We start from the raw sequence: 15,243 nt of genomic DNA on the forward strand, positions 1-15,243 counted from the left end.
GTGGTGGTGGTAATAGTTATACTAGTAGTAGTAGTAGTAGCAGTAGAAATATTGGTAAGAGTAGTAGTAGTAGTAGAGGTAATAGTAGTAGTTATAATAATTGTGGAAGTAGTAGTCGTTATAACAATAGTAGTAGCAGTAGTACCAGTAGTAGTAGAGTAGTAGTAGTAGTAGTAGTTATAACAATCGTGGAAGTAGTAGTAGTAGTAGTAGTAGTAGTAGTAGTAGTAGTAGTAGTAGTAGTAGTAGTAGTAGTAGTAATAGCACTAGTAGTACAAGTATTGGTAATAGTGTTATTATTACTATTATTATTATTAGTAGTAGTACTGGTAGTAATAGTGGTGGTAGTAGTAGTAGTTACAACAACAACAGTAGTAGTAGTAGTAGTAGTGGTAATAGTAGCAGTAATAGTAGTAGTAGAAGCAGTATAAGTACTGGTAATAGTAATAGTAGTATTAAGGGAGTAGCCCCCACCCATTTTTCATCTCTGCCAGCGTTCAGTTTGCCTTCAGTCATCAGATTCCAAACTGAGCGAGTCGAGTGTTTTTCTCTACTTTTAAACAAGCGCAGGTCATTTTTAGGAATCAGTGATTACAGACACATATGTTGATCATATGTGAGCCAACATGAAAGACGCACCAGGTTGTTTCACTTACAGACATTAGCTGACAATGAAGTCAACGTGACAAAATACTGTTGTAAATTTACAGCTTCCTCGTGAAGTAAAGCATGACGTACATATTATAATAACATCAGCAAGAGAGCTGCAAAAGTTAAAAGGGCAGAGAGGTCAAACTGCACTGCCTGGTGCCTTTCTTACAGGACAGTCAAGTTCTCTCTAACTCAGACGAAGGATGGAATGGAATGGAACAATTAAGGTCAAGGTAAACATGTTTTGTTTGTGATGTAAAACAAGCACAAAAAAAAAATTACATCTACTCAAACAGGACATGAATGTGAGCTGATGTCTGACTGTTTTACCCCGATGCATGTCAGAAGCGAGTCCAGTCTGCTCCCTTAGCTGAGGTATCTATGCAGTATAAAAATTTTGGATGTCTGTCAAAATGGCGATTGACACAGATGTTTCTCACATACCATTGTTCAGGCTCATAGGTACTATCTGGTCTCCTCCCTTGAAATTGTTATGCAACATAGTTGTTTGATTGATCTGACTGAAAATAGCCATAGGAATGAAACAGAGATGAGAAAGGTGATAAATGTAGTACTTCTTGGTGAATCATTTCTGTGACACTCTGCTGACTTTTAGTACTGGCAACCTTATTTTAATTCCTTTAAAAAAAGTTTTTTTTAAAAACCCGGCAATTTAATGGTCATTAGTGGAACGTTTCTTCCAAGCTGGAAGTCTAATCATTTCCATTCAGAGACGAAACGCTTAATGATAGAATTGTAGTCACAAACCCAAACGCACAGCGGTGTAAACATCTGTCTCCCTCCGGTTTCATGTCACATCAAATCTTTCTATCTTGACAGGATCTGATGCTCTCTGCAGATTATCATCTTTACCTTTCAGTAATTGTCATCTTCACCTATCAGAACTTCTGTACATTTAATGTGTGTGATAATTTCAATTGAAGATGAATGTTTGCTTTAAACATAACCATAACCTCTCTTTTTTGTAGCAGTCAGCACAAGTTAAATATTAATCATTTGTGCCCATGCACACAGATTCTAATGATTAAATTATCATGTTTGAAAAACATCTTTATTATTACTGTGTGTCTGAAATAATTAACTTTCCCAATCCCAGATTAAATATTATGAATCTGAAATAACCTTCACCAAAGTGCATTTGTTGCCTATAAACCTAAACAGACACAGATGTGAATGCTGGGTTCTAGCTTGTGAGTCATGGACTTTGTATTCCAGCTCAATTTATGAATATAGGGTTTGGAAATGTGTTGCAGGCACAGTCATACAGACAAAAACAAAAGTTTAACATTTATGTAAAAACACACAAATAGTTTGTCTGACTATTTGACGAAACTCTGTTTTATTGTGTTGCAACATTAGAAACATTTCAACCATAAAGATTGTAGTGGTCCTGCCCAATTTCACGTAAACATACATGAAAAGTAGCATGGATTCATGGGATCAATATGGATTCAGGAGAGTCAATAAATCCAACATGACATGCTGTTTTCCTGCTGTTTTCCAGAGCTGTAACTAATTTTGTTTTTGTTTTCCTACTGTGCTTCTGTCCTGAGTTTGTCTGATGAATTTGTACTCCAGACTACAAATTTTCAGAAAAATGATGTCAATATTTGCAATAAAAACGGAAATAAACGAGGAGAAACACATAAAGAACTTGTCTCCACCTGTTTACACTCTTCAGTCCTGAAAGCAATCAGTGCAATTACAGAATATTCCTATTATTTTGGTTGCAACAAAATAATGGAAGATCCATTAAATAACAAGGCTGCACGACATTTTCAAGAGAGTAGTGAGTGATTGGTTCCCATTTCATTGATCAATGTCCATTTCTTCTCTTTCTCCTTTCTTCCTCATTGGTCCAGAGCCCTGACTGCAGATTTTCTTCATCACATCCTGATCTCATTTCTCAAGTTAATATTGGTTCTTGCCCCAGGACATCATGAAAAAATTGCAACTTTCTGATATCACACATACATTTTTAAAAAATTTACTATTTAAGTTACAGTAAGTTAATTTTGTTTGCGGATTTCACACAATTGTTTTTGCTTTTTCAGCGAAAATATTTTAACTTAACAAGATTGCATATTTCGTGTAGGATGAAAACAATAAAAATATTTCAACACCAACCTAGTTCTAGTTACCAAGTTCTTTTTTATGCAAATTAATTTCACGACATAGTATCTCGATTTTCTGCCAGTTTTTCAGGCTCCATTTAGTCCATATATTTTGAAAGTACTTATCGGAAGTGGATATTCAGGTCCCCCTTTGTTGCTTAGTGCTGCAATTATCCAACGGTATTACCGTACTATGCATGACAAAGTGCGTCAATTAATATTATCTATTGATATCTACTTCCCATTACTTAAAACGTATTCTTTGTGAACTCTTGAGAACGTGTTTTTGTTGCTTCTGAATACTGACGATCAGTACAGTTTCAAAGCTTTTACTCGGAAGTGTTTATTTAGTTCGTTAATTGATGGAAGTTTTACTCATTTAAATTAATTGCAGCTCTTATTTTGGCTACTGGAGAGCATTAAAATCTCTTGTTTTAATTCATCAGACACATCTACTAGGAGTCTCATCTGCTGTGTAAGGTGTGTATCTACTGCCTCCCAGTGGGTAAAGTGTCGAACTGCAATGTAGTAAAATTGGTCAAGTTGCTCTCAATATACAATATTAGCATACAGTAACTTCCTGTCAAAATAATTTCAATATAAGTGTATGTCGACAGGATGTATGTTTCATGTTGTAGCAAGCACGTCACTTTATTGTGTTGAGTAGACTCCGTCCGTTACGGTATTTACAGCTTCCTGTTATAGCTGTCAGTGTAACATCACCTCTCGACTCTGCCACTTGTCACGGGGAAAAACGAAGGCTGAAATAGTTGAAGGCGTTTCGGTAAGTTAACCCCGGTGCTCACGTAGCGTTAGCTGCGAGCTGAGCGCCTTGTCAAACTGGCCATTGGGTTTTTTCGCTCACTGGGGTAATGGAGGCTACCGTTAGCATAGGACGATGCTAATGCTAACCAGCTAACTCTTGACGTTACCTTCTCTGTGTTGTGTTTACGTCACATGTCGTGACAGCTACAGCGTGAACACAGGCGTGAGATGAGGTCAACTCTATTAATAAGTAGCGCATTATTATTGATTTAGCGACTTTTTTAAGGTAACTGGAACCAGCACACGTAGAGTATCTTACTTATTGGTCAAAAACAGTGTTCGGTTTAATAACACATTTGCTTAGTGGATAAGTCGAGTTTAGCTCTGACACAGTGTCATATATTTTAGTTCTAAAGCTAAAGCTTTGAGAGGTGTGTCACCAGCATTCAGGTGCTGTGTTTATTATTGGTGTGCTAGGCCATCAATGATAAGACAGCTAATTTTGACTGTGCTTTTGTTTGTTTGTTTTTGTTTGTTTGTTTGTTTTATCAGAGGGGATGGATAAAGCTAAACAAGATGCATTTGACAATGCCAGACTTCAGGTGATCAAAGATGGCTATGAGAGTGCCTTTGTGTGCATCAACAAAGGGCTCACAGCAGATGAGGCTGGAGACAAGACGCAGGCGTTGGAGCTCTACAAGCAAGGACGGCAGCACCTTCTCAGGGCCATCAGTGTGCCTTCACAGGGCCAAGAGTGTGGGGGCAGTTCGTGGGAATCAGCCAGACAGATGCAGCAGAAGATGCAAGAAACACTGAACAACATCACCACACGCCTGGCCATGCTAGAGACCAGCTCTGACCTTGATGCTGCACCTGCACTCACTGGGAGTATGTCTGGCCCTTTTGGTGAAGACACACCTGATAAAGGTCTCTACCCAACACTGGAAGCCAAAACCAAGCCAGAGAGGCCATCTCCTCCAAACATGCTCCCTGCTAATGGCCGGGTGGCAGGAGCTGTAGGAGGCGGCAGTCTCTCACCTACCAGACGGCCTGCGGCTCCAGCTGAACAGCCTCCAGCTTACTCTCCACAGGCAGCTGATGGCCATCTGTCCATCTCCTATGGAACGGAGACAGGAGAAATGTCACTGGTGGGGGAAGAATTCTACAGTAATACATCTAACTCACCACCTTCCACTCATATGGATGAAGAGGGAGAGGAGCTGCTGTATATCCCTTACGGTGTGCAGATATTCTTTGTTGCACCCAAGGGGCAAGTGAGTGCTCCGTCATACCCGGGCTACTTGCGGCTGGTGAAGTTTACAAGCGATCACTCTGACAGAACACCCAACCGACCACCAGCATTCTTGCAGGTATGCTAAAATGGACATTTACCTGAGTCATTATAACTCAGTAAGTTGAATCAATGGGTCCTGGATGGGGAATAATTTATTTCTATTGTAATGTCACTCAACGCTAACACAATGCGCAAACATTTAACTGTTTTGTTCATGGATGTCACACACTGTGTAATAGAACATCAGAAATGAGCAAATGGGGGGAACCAAGTTTACATGTTCTGCTATAAAGCTTGTCTGAAGCAAGTACAATCATAGGCTGTCATTTGCCCTTTAACCTGATTTCCCAAGATGTGTTCTCATTTCATCGCGGCCTTGATGAATCTGAGTCATTACCAGGAGGAGATAGGCTTGCTAATAATCTCTGTCAACACTCCACAAGTGATCATGTGAGCTTTCTTCACTCGATTCCAAAAGTCCTGATCAGTTTCTGTGCAGGATGTCATCTTCCTGGGAAATTCACCCGATATCAGGATGATTAGTTGTTCAACAGTGGACGTAGTAGCTAAAAACTGTGATGATGGATATCATTGATGACTTATCTATTTTAACAATACATTCACCACATCCTTAACCAAAGCTGATTAGGATCACTTTCCTTTGCCTGTGAAGGACTGTCTTCCTGTCTGTCAGGCCTGACCAGAGTTCAGGATTTTGTCGGTAGCATGAATTATGGTTTCGACGTCCGTCATCCAGCTGGGTTGTCTTGTAATTTATTACCAGACTGCAGAGATCCTGCTTAAAAAATCTAGTTGGCAGTGATAAGATGAACACAAGACTTTTTTTAATACCTTAATTTTCTGCCAGCTGGACCAGAGTCTGCTTCATAATTTCTCATGCAGAAAAATCCTCACAAATGTTTGGCTGGCAGTTGATGTTTTCTAATTATCTGTGTGATAGTTTAGAACTATTGTGAAGTGTGCATGTGTTGAATGAGCTCCTATTTAGATATTATGTCTTTTTCTTCGCTGCTAGGGTCAGACCATCACTGCTGAGGTTCTTGATTATACAATACAGTATTACAAAAAGAAAATCATTACTTAAATGTAATTTATCCAACCGCTTCTGTCTCTAAGCAGCTTTGTGTTGTGTGTTTGCAGTTTTTTACTGTGTCACACGCACACTAGAGCACTGGATGATATTTGACTCCTCATCAGGAAATTTCCCAGGGGTTTTTTCTGGATTTATTTTTTTAGTAGATGTCAATGGTTCTCATTGAGCGCGGGCAATTATCTAAACCCTGCTAATGCTGTTATGCCCTGTGATCCTGTTGAACATGTGACCATCAGGAGACAGTGCAGTAGATTGTGTTCTGTTACACAGATCACTGTGTTCCATTAATCAGCGTCATCGTGTGTTTTCTCCTTATGAGGCTATATATGGAAACTTGTTCTTCAGCCAGATCTCTTCCCTTTTACTGTTGACCTCCTTCATTGAGTCTTCTGTGTCTGTGCATTTTTCCAGAAGCTTATTGGAAAGCTCATCCTGGTAACAGCATGTTTGTCTATTTATTGTTGTCACATTTTCCGGCTGTCAGTCCTTATTTCATCCATGCCTTTACATCGCTACAGTCAGATCATTGTCCGGTCATCCTCCCAGTCGGATCTTTATGAATTATTGTACAGTGGTACCTCAACTTACGAAATCAATTGGTTCCTGAAGAAATTACGTAAGTAGAAAATTTTGAAGTACACGTGTTTTCCATTCAAATGCCCTAATCCGTTCCAAGCCCCCAAAAATTCTGACAAATGTTTTATAAAGCATAAAAATGCCTCAAAACATGTAACAAATACATGTTACGATTTAGATTATTACGCAATAAATGAGAGTTGTGCATAACGTAAAAAACAAAGAATAGAGCAAAGAATAAAAATGATGGTTATTAACCTTTTAACTGCTGTCCTCATTGTTTTTTACCCTCTTTGGTTGTGCTTCTGCTTCACCATGCCGTACAACAGAGTGAATTCCAGTCCAACCACCCACGCGATGTTTTAAACTCCTTAAATTTCCTTTTGTAGTTGGCGATTGTAGATGCATTACGGCCATATTCTTCGGCGATATCAACCAAAAGCATCCCTTTTCCATGCTTTTCTATTATCTCTTGCTTTGTTTGTACGGACAAAAAAACCTCTTTTCTTCGTCTTTTCTTTTCCTCTTTTCGCCGTCACTTTCTTGGGGTCCTTAGTGAATACTCAAAAAGTTAATATATTTGCACAAAACTATCAGGACACCGAATGACGAGGACCCTGCATAAACACCGATCTAACTCCACACAGAGGTCCCTCTTAGCCAATGGGATGCAAGGAAAATACTAGGTAATAGCGAATTGCAGAGCAGCTATGAGAATGTTGCGTTCAGGAACCCGTGGGAGCTGCGAGTATCAGCCCATACTGTATTTTTACCTTTCCGAAGTCGAAATTTCTTTCATAACTAGAGGCAATATTTTCCTGCTGAGAAGTTTCGTAAGTAGAAAATTTCGTAAGTAGAGACATTCGTAATTAGAGGTATCACTGTATTGTAAAAAATGGAAAAAAAGATCTTATCAATTCCCCTTCACTTGCTAACAGACAACATAGTCTAGATTTTACTGACCTCAGTAACCTCGGCTCATTAGCCAGCACTCATTCTGGCTTTCCTCCATCTGAGTCGGTTCTAGTCCAAAGGTGAAAGGGCATTCCAGGTCTGGAAAAACATGATTGACCATGTGAGGCTAATTAATCATGGACATCTTTAAATCACTTAGATTACACCTCTTTATTAATTCTGTGGCCAATATGCCTCGTCTTTTTTCAATATTTTTGATTGTTGTCTTGTTTCAGTTTAATAACTCAAGTCTATTTTGAAAATAACTGATAGAATGTTGAAGACTAAACTGCTTTCTTCCCGGCAGGTGTGTGACTGGCTTTACCCTCTCATGGCAATGGACTCTCCAGTGTTGCTGTGTAACACTGGTGTGTTCATGTTTCCTGACATGATGGCACCAGGTCCAGGCTACTATGTGGGGGTGGTGTTATCGTCTGAGCTGCCTGCTGCAGACAGAGAGTTGTTCCAGGACCTCCTGTCCCAGATGACAGACCTCAGGGTTCAGGTTGGTGTTGATGTGCGTTCACATCTAGAGCAGTACGACACGTGTTTTGAGAGACGTTGGGGAGTAACTTATGATTGTCTATTAGAAAAATCTTTTATTCTGTAAGTACAGAAAACACTGTAGATATTAAATCTATTTTACCACTGACTATATTTTACTTCCTGTAGGTATATTAGTTTGAGTACTTTTTCAAACATATCTTGGTTTACCCTAAGAAGAAACTTTTGCTAAGAGCTCGTACTCTTCTCCAAGTTATGCCTGCCTCAGCATTTTGGAGATTTGAAGCAGGCACGTTTGGAGAATTAATCAGACGTAATGCTCTTATCTGCAGTAGCTGGAACAACCTCAGTGCTTCAGCTGAAAGACAAGTGGCGGGTCATTTATGATGAAGGTAGAAACATTTTCTGAGATCGATGGCAAACAAGGCTGCTGTTAACGTGTGCAGTCAGCCCAGTTGTCTTCGCTGATGGATGTAATTCCTCATCAGCTAGTAGGTTCTTTTTGTGAGTTTCCTTTTTGGGTGACTTTGAGTAGTGAAGGTTTTTACAACAAAGACTGTTTTCTGACTGAACTCATTTTTAAAATAGCGTCTCTGTGGCTTAAAGACACAACTTGTAGCAAGAAGCATCGATTTATAAGAGGAGCTATTGTGTAAACCAAAGGCTTACTTGAGGACAAACCTCTGAACAAAGATGTGTATAGTTCGCACAAAGTAGGGTGAAAGTCGACCAAACATTTTGTGTTGCAACTGGACCTCTTTTTCAGCTTGTGTTTTCCTAAAGTAGCTAACCTATGTGGCTTTTTGATCAGGCTCCAGATGAAGCTGCAGAAACGGTTAATCTCAGCCAGAAGGTGTCCATCCCTTTAGCTGAGGACGCTGAGGCCGAGGAAACGGAGGAGGATAAGCCTCTGCCTGAGTGGAGTGAAAAGGTGGCAAATGGGATCCTTACAGGTGAGGCCACGCTGCATCTTCTTTCTGAAAATATGCTTCCATTGTTGGGAGTTAATCATTAACTCACTGGTTGTCATTGGTGTCTAAAGACTGATCCAGTTATGGGACAGAGAATGGCGAATCAGAAAAAGATGGAGAAGTTGTGGCAGCTTATGATACAACAAAGTTTGCGTATGTCAGAGCTTACCCACCTAGTGAAGCATTTTGCTATCGGTGAAGAACAGATTAAAAAAAACCAGCAATAAATGTCCAGATTGTCAGATAAAGTCCCCCGAGGGAGATCAGTTGCTACAAAGTGCTGGCAACCAATGAGTTAAAGACCAGAGGTGTCAATCCTTGTGTGATCTGTCCTTTCAGGTGCATCCTGGCTTAGCTGGGGCCTTGTGAAAGGAGCGGAGTTCACAGGGAAAGCCATTCACAAAGGGGCATCTAAGCTGCGAGAACACATCACCCCAGAGGACAAACCCACTCACGTCAGCCCCACTGTCACCAAAGGCCTCCATGTCGCCAAGCAAGCGACAGGGGGCGCTGTTAAAGTCAGCCAGTTTCTAGGTGACTAAGTTACACCCATTCAGTGTAACATTGGCCTTGTGTGGTACTTGGCAGTGGGCTTCTGACTGTGATTTCTGTGTTACTGCAGTGGATGGGGTGTGTGCCATCGCTGGCTGTGTGGGTCGAGAGTTGGCCCCACATGTGAAAAAACACGGAGGCAAACTCATCCCGGAATCTATGAGGAAAGATAAAGACGGGCGTTCAAACATAGACGGAGCCATGGTGGTGGCTGCCAGTGGAGTGCAAGGTAGAGAGAGTGTTTCCTATTCATTCAAGTTTATATTCATAAGAAGAATTTAATGAGTCCTGAAATGTAAAGTTGTTGTGTTTGTTGCTTCTGTTCAGGCTTTGCCACCATGTGGACTGGTTTGGAAGTAGCAGCAAAAGATATTACTACGAGTGTCGCAGCAGAGACGGTGACAACTGTGAAACATAAGTGAGTCCTCCCTTGTGTCATAGATGTTCTGAACTTTGCTTCAATATCAGGAAAACCAGGTGTTTGCTCACCACTGCTTCTTAGACGGTTGCTTTACACATTTAAACTCAAGCCTTTGCTTACTCAATTTGCTTTGCAGATTTAGGGGTCTACAAAACACCCGTGACACACCTAATGAGGAGAAATGTAATTCTTCTTAATTATACACAGATATTGATTCTAGCACCACTAATCACAAGCATGATATGAGCCTCTCTGTCTGGAATGATTTGGCTCTTCAAGGAAGTTCTTAAACTCTTCGTCTCTGGTCCAGTTGACTCTTCCCCTCTTTGGCTGGCTGTAATTCATACGAAGGTCCTGCTTTTCACGGATTTCTCAAACATTTCTGATGGAAAATTCACAATGAGCAATGATTAGTTTCTGTCCTGATTGATTTTAAGATAAGGTCAAAATAGTTTTCTTCCTTGCTGAAGCGAAGCATTTTGATGACTTATAGATAAGTGATTAACTGGATTAGTCAAACTGAGCAACTTTATAATTAGTGTCTTGATTCCACTGAAGTAAACGGTGTGAGAAAAGTTTCATCATGACTTTATGTTTAGTGGAAAAACGATTCCATTCATCATTCTTGCCATCAGAAATGTCGTGGTGGATATGTTGTGCATGTGATTGGCTGTAATTCATCTTACTATTTAAATGCAGCATGAAATCATTACAACCCTCCTACTGCATATTAATCAACTCCGTCTTCAACCTGTTTCTCACCTCCTCCTGTCAACAATCATCCAATATGACTTTGATGAAGGTACGGGGCAGCAGCAGGACAAGCCACAGACCACGCTGTCAACTCTGCCATCAATGTTGGTCTCACTGCCTTCAATGTCGACAACCTGGGGATTAAAGCTGTGGTGAAAAGGACTGGAAAACACACGGCACAGGCCATCCTTGAAGACTACAAACTTCAGGAAAATCCAGACAACAAAAAAGTGGAAAAGTCAGACAAATAGCTGACAGTGATGTGCCCTATTAACTTACTCCTGCAGAATTGCCTTAAAACTTTGTATTCTTCTATCAAATCTATATTTACTATAAATTATTTATAAATAATTTATCTTTACAAGATAACTGATGTTAAATTTGTGTCATTTTGTTTGATACTGCTGTTCAGCACCTTAATCTTTATTCAAAATATATGTGTATGCATTAAATTAATAGCAGCAACAATATAAACAGTCAAATTGATGCTCTTGCTAACATTCAGACTTCATCCTTTAACCTGGAAGAAACTCTGATCTCTCTACAACTAAGAAAACTTCACTTTGTTCACTTATTGAGGGAATCATTGGCCGTCTTGAAATGATGTGTGTGACACTTTATCCCTGATTGGGTAAAAGCAATTGAATGCTTAGATATAAAGACATGTATCTGTGTTTTGTTAGAGCGACTCTCCAACAATTTATTTATTTATGGAGTGATTTGGCTCTTTACCGAATGGGTTCTTGGAAATTGTTCTGTAATTCTGTGACATTTTATGGTCAAAGCAATTCAATTTACTGTAAAAATAATAGATATTTGACAGTGAAAATAACCAGTCAAGTAACTGTTAATTGCAGCTGTCAGTTTTTTTTCAGACAAAAAAACATCTGTTCTGCTGTGGTTTTCCCTGCGGTGCTTGAAACAAGTCTTCATGGCTGCTGACTGTGCCTGCAAATATCAGATGATATGCAAAAATTGAATGTTCTGTAAAATAGACTGAAATGTATTATTTATTTTTTTAGACCTTCATGCAGTAATGAGGGTTACTAACATGTTCCACTGCTGTCTTTTGCATTTCAGTTTGAACTTTTTGAAGAAAACTTCAAATTGATCATTTCCTATTTCAGTTTTTATCACCTTGGCTTTCGGACAAAATATTCAATGAAATACGAATTTTGAAGTACGTTGCTTGTCTAATCTGACACTAGCATTGATACTCCTTCCTCACACTTTATATTGGAATCGTAAAGAAAAATAAATGTATGTTTAGGGGTTTGAAATCTAACAGAATTAAATTAAACATTTTCTTTAACATATTTTTGCGGCTATCGAAACGGTTTCCTAGTGGCAATGTGTTGTGTAAAATCTTTGAAAAACTAAAATATTAAATCCTAATTTCCACAAATAATGGAGAGATTTCAGTTCATGTTTTTAATTGATTTCTTTGTGTGTGTGGGGTAAGGAAGAGGTGTCGCTTAAATAAAAATGAGTTTGAGTGTTTCATTAAATCTGACATTCCTTTTGCAGAATAAAAACATTAACTTGCAGTTGGTTGTTTTGTTTTTTTTTGCAACACACACACACAAAACAAAACAAAAATCACAGAATCCTGACAGATTGGGCGTGTCAGGAATGGACAAAATAATCTGATTAGGAAATTTTGTTTCACTGTCCCACAGAGAGAGATGGTACCTTCTTATTTAGCTAGGTTTCCCATAAAATGCTAAGTTAAAGCATTTTTCCCCCTTGTGTCCATAAAATAAAACCAAACATGATATAGCGTGTCCATATAAAAAAACTAAAACTTAAAAAAAGGTAGAATATGAAAATAGTTAAAGTTCATGCTCACATTAGGGAACCTTTTCACAAAAAAGGAAAGGTTTTTTGATGAAAAGATTGATTTGATATTTTTATTGGAAACCATGGAGTTTTCATCACATTTGGTCTAAGAAGATGGAACTGTTGAAAAAGATATGAGTTCACTGTGAAGAGTTTAATAGGAAAGTCTATAGAACAGGACTCTTACAGATTTAACTCAGAAACAGTTAAAACATCAGGCCTGATTCTCACTATTAATCATGAAGAAAAATTTTACTGGAACACAACACAAACATTCAGCCAACATCTAGATCAAACTTTGTGGTCATGAGCTGACTAATCTGTTGGTTGTATTGAATACCTACAATTCATACTTTCACAATAAAGCTGTTCTTGATTCCACAAGTGGTGCTGGAGTTTTGACCTTTCTCCCCTGACAGAATTTTTTTCCTGACATGAGGCAGTATTTATCTGAGGGAATAGACAAATAGTCCAATGGTATTGACGGGACTTGTAATGTGGTTAGGCCATCAACTTTCATAAGTATTTTATCAACTATCACAGGGCCTTTTTTTTTTTTTTACAAATCATAAGCTGCTTTGCTTGTGAGAGTTTCTAGGTTTTATATTGTCACATTGTCTGAACTTGGATACTATCTTATGAAACTCAGTGTGGAAAGGACTTCCACACTGATAAAACAATGATTTTACTTCACACAATCTCTACAAGTGCGTGAACAGAAAACAAATACAGTAATTGAAGTTCTCTACATAAGTATACACACAGTGGATTTCCTGACAGCTGGCTTGGTCTATATAATTTCTTTGTTGTATGAGTGCTCCACTAAACCCTATTTACTACTTGATAATTGCAATAAAAAGATAAATAAATAAATATTCCATAAGTTTTATTAACTAATTAGTTTGTATGATAATTTTCACCATTTGTAAAGTTTCTTTTTATGATTCCTATGGTGATCCTGAATCCATCACGTTCTCTTCATGTTTTACTTTCTTGTGCACTATGAGACATTAAATAATGGAAACCAACTATCAGCAAAATCTCTCCAAATTAGGACTGTAACACAAAAAGTGTTACAGCATGATGACTTGACTCAAAAGAAAACAAGAACTGCAACAAATTCTAGTTCAAATCTGCAATAAAATCTCAATTCCAAAGTCAAATAATGTTCCCTGCTAGTAAGAACAGAGAGGAAGAGCTCAATTTTCTTCTCAGAGATCTTGCAGGTTTCTGTCTGTACAAGGAAACACACTTGATTTGAATGTTATGGTTTAAGTAATACTAATTGATTCTGTCCTTTTATGGATATTTTACTAAAAAAAAAAAGTCCAACAACACATGTTGTTCGGATTATGACACAATCCGCCCTTGCCCCCTTGATTTTTATGGTCAGGTGTTACATAAAAGTTACATGATATAAAGGGTTTTCACTCATCAGAAATACTGTAAGCAGACAGAAGTAGCAACCTAGGCTACATCAAGTACTCACTGACAACTTGTATGTGCTTATTTTTAATGAGAAAATATTAATAAGCACTTATCATCTTGACATTCCATGGAGGGACAGACAAACAAACAACAAATGACAAAGAAAATTAATTTTCCCACTAATTCTTTAGTGTTTAATAAATATAAAAGTTGGGGGGAAATGAAATCCAACACAGATGGAAGGGTGATCTTTGAGCTGGACAACCTGATCATGACTCCTTGAAAGTAGCCCTCCAAACTTTGATGATAAGAAAATAACTTCATCAGTTGGCCACTTAGTTAAAAGTCCAATAATGGCGGAAGTGTTTGCATCAGATTGAACAAATCCAAAATGCAGATTGTCATAAAAGTTTGGTATGTCCTCTAGCAACAAAGAATGAAAAGTTTGCTGTAATGATTTTGATAGAAATCCAAATAATTGCATTCATACTCAGGATTATGACCTGATATCAGATAAATTGGGGGCACAGCTGTTATAAGAAAACTTGAATGAAAGTGTTTTTTTCTTTATTTTACCTTTGTTATATGTTGACGATGACGATGACGACGACGACGACGATGATGATGATGATGATGATGATGATGATGATGATGATGATGATGATGATGATGATGATGACAAATTGACAGCGTATGGAGTGACTGACAACTCCAGCCTGGTAATCCTGCAAAAACAAAACAAAAAATACTGTGTTGATATTATTCTGGTTGAATTAAAATTGTATGTAGACACTTCATCTATCTATCTATCTATCATTAAGGAAGACCAACACAAATCACCCATGCTTTACTTTAATAACGCTATCAGCCTATAAACGGACTTTTGATACTCACTCGTATGTTTGTTAATTAAGTGTAATTTGTGTCTTTTTTTTTTTACACGTCATTCTTTCACGTACCTTTTCCAATGAAAGCACCTGCTGTACGAATCAGTAAATTTGAATGCATGTTCATAAGATTAAAGAAAAATCACGGCCATACGTTCAAATCCTCCTTTCACGTTTCATCCCGTTTCCGATGCGTCCTGAAGACAACATGGAAACGATCTATATATATATATCATATCATATATATCACGCATATATCTATAAAATTATTTCATAATTACGGATTAAATCTAACATTACATAACACGCATTTGTGCATCTGCAGGATGAGATTAGTTTAATCCTAAAATGCAATAAACCTTATACAATATTATACTATATATATTTTTTCTTTTAAAT

At 38.2% G+C, this 15,243-nt stretch overlaps 1 protein-coding gene across 4 annotated transcripts; it reads left to right on the top strand.

The window, feature by feature from the left end:
• The first annotated feature begins 3,454 nt into the window (after positions 1–3,454).
• Positions 3,455–12,230, top strand: spartb (spartin b). Of its 4 annotated transcripts, XM_068317136.1 has the most exons (9): positions 3,455–3,570; positions 4,104–4,921; positions 7,797–8,006; positions 8,805–8,946; positions 9,304–9,498; positions 9,587–9,745; positions 9,844–9,934; positions 10,074–10,120; positions 10,740–12,230. In XM_068317136.1, the coding sequence occupies exons 2-9, from the start codon at positions 4,109–4,111 to the stop codon at positions 10,844–10,846; spliced, it is 1,764 nt and encodes a 587-aa protein (XP_068173237.1). In that variant the 5' UTR covers positions 3,455–3,570; positions 4,104–4,108; the 3' UTR covers positions 10,847–12,230. The 4 variants fall into 4 exon arrangements, with proteins under 4 accessions (XP_068173237.1, XP_068173235.1, XP_068173236.1 ...); XM_068317134.1 differs by lacking the exon at positions 10,074–10,120; XM_068317135.1 differs by lacking the exon at positions 10,074–10,120 and having other exon boundaries at positions 7,797–7,994.
• Positions 12,231–15,243: the final 3,013 nt, after the last annotated feature.

This window comes from Antennarius striatus, chromosome 6 (genome assembly GCF_040054535.1).
Source record: "Antennarius striatus isolate MH-2024 chromosome 6, ASM4005453v1, whole genome shotgun sequence".
Lineage (NCBI taxonomy): Eukaryota > Metazoa > Chordata > Actinopteri > Lophiiformes > Antennariidae > Antennarius > Antennarius striatus.

Coding starts and splice junctions, on each gene's coding strand:
- spartb (XM_068317134.1), top strand. CDS start 4,109: ATGGATAAAGCTAAACAAGATGCATTTGACAATGCCAGACTTCAGGTG. Junction 9,499..9,586: donor TAAAGTCAGCCAGTTTCTAG/GTGACTAAGTTA, acceptor GTGTTACTGCAG/TGGATGGGGTGTGTGCCATC. Junction 9,935..10,739: donor GTGACAACTGTGAAACATAA/GTGAGTCCTCCC, acceptor ACTTTGATGAAG/GTACGGGGCAGCAGCAGGAC.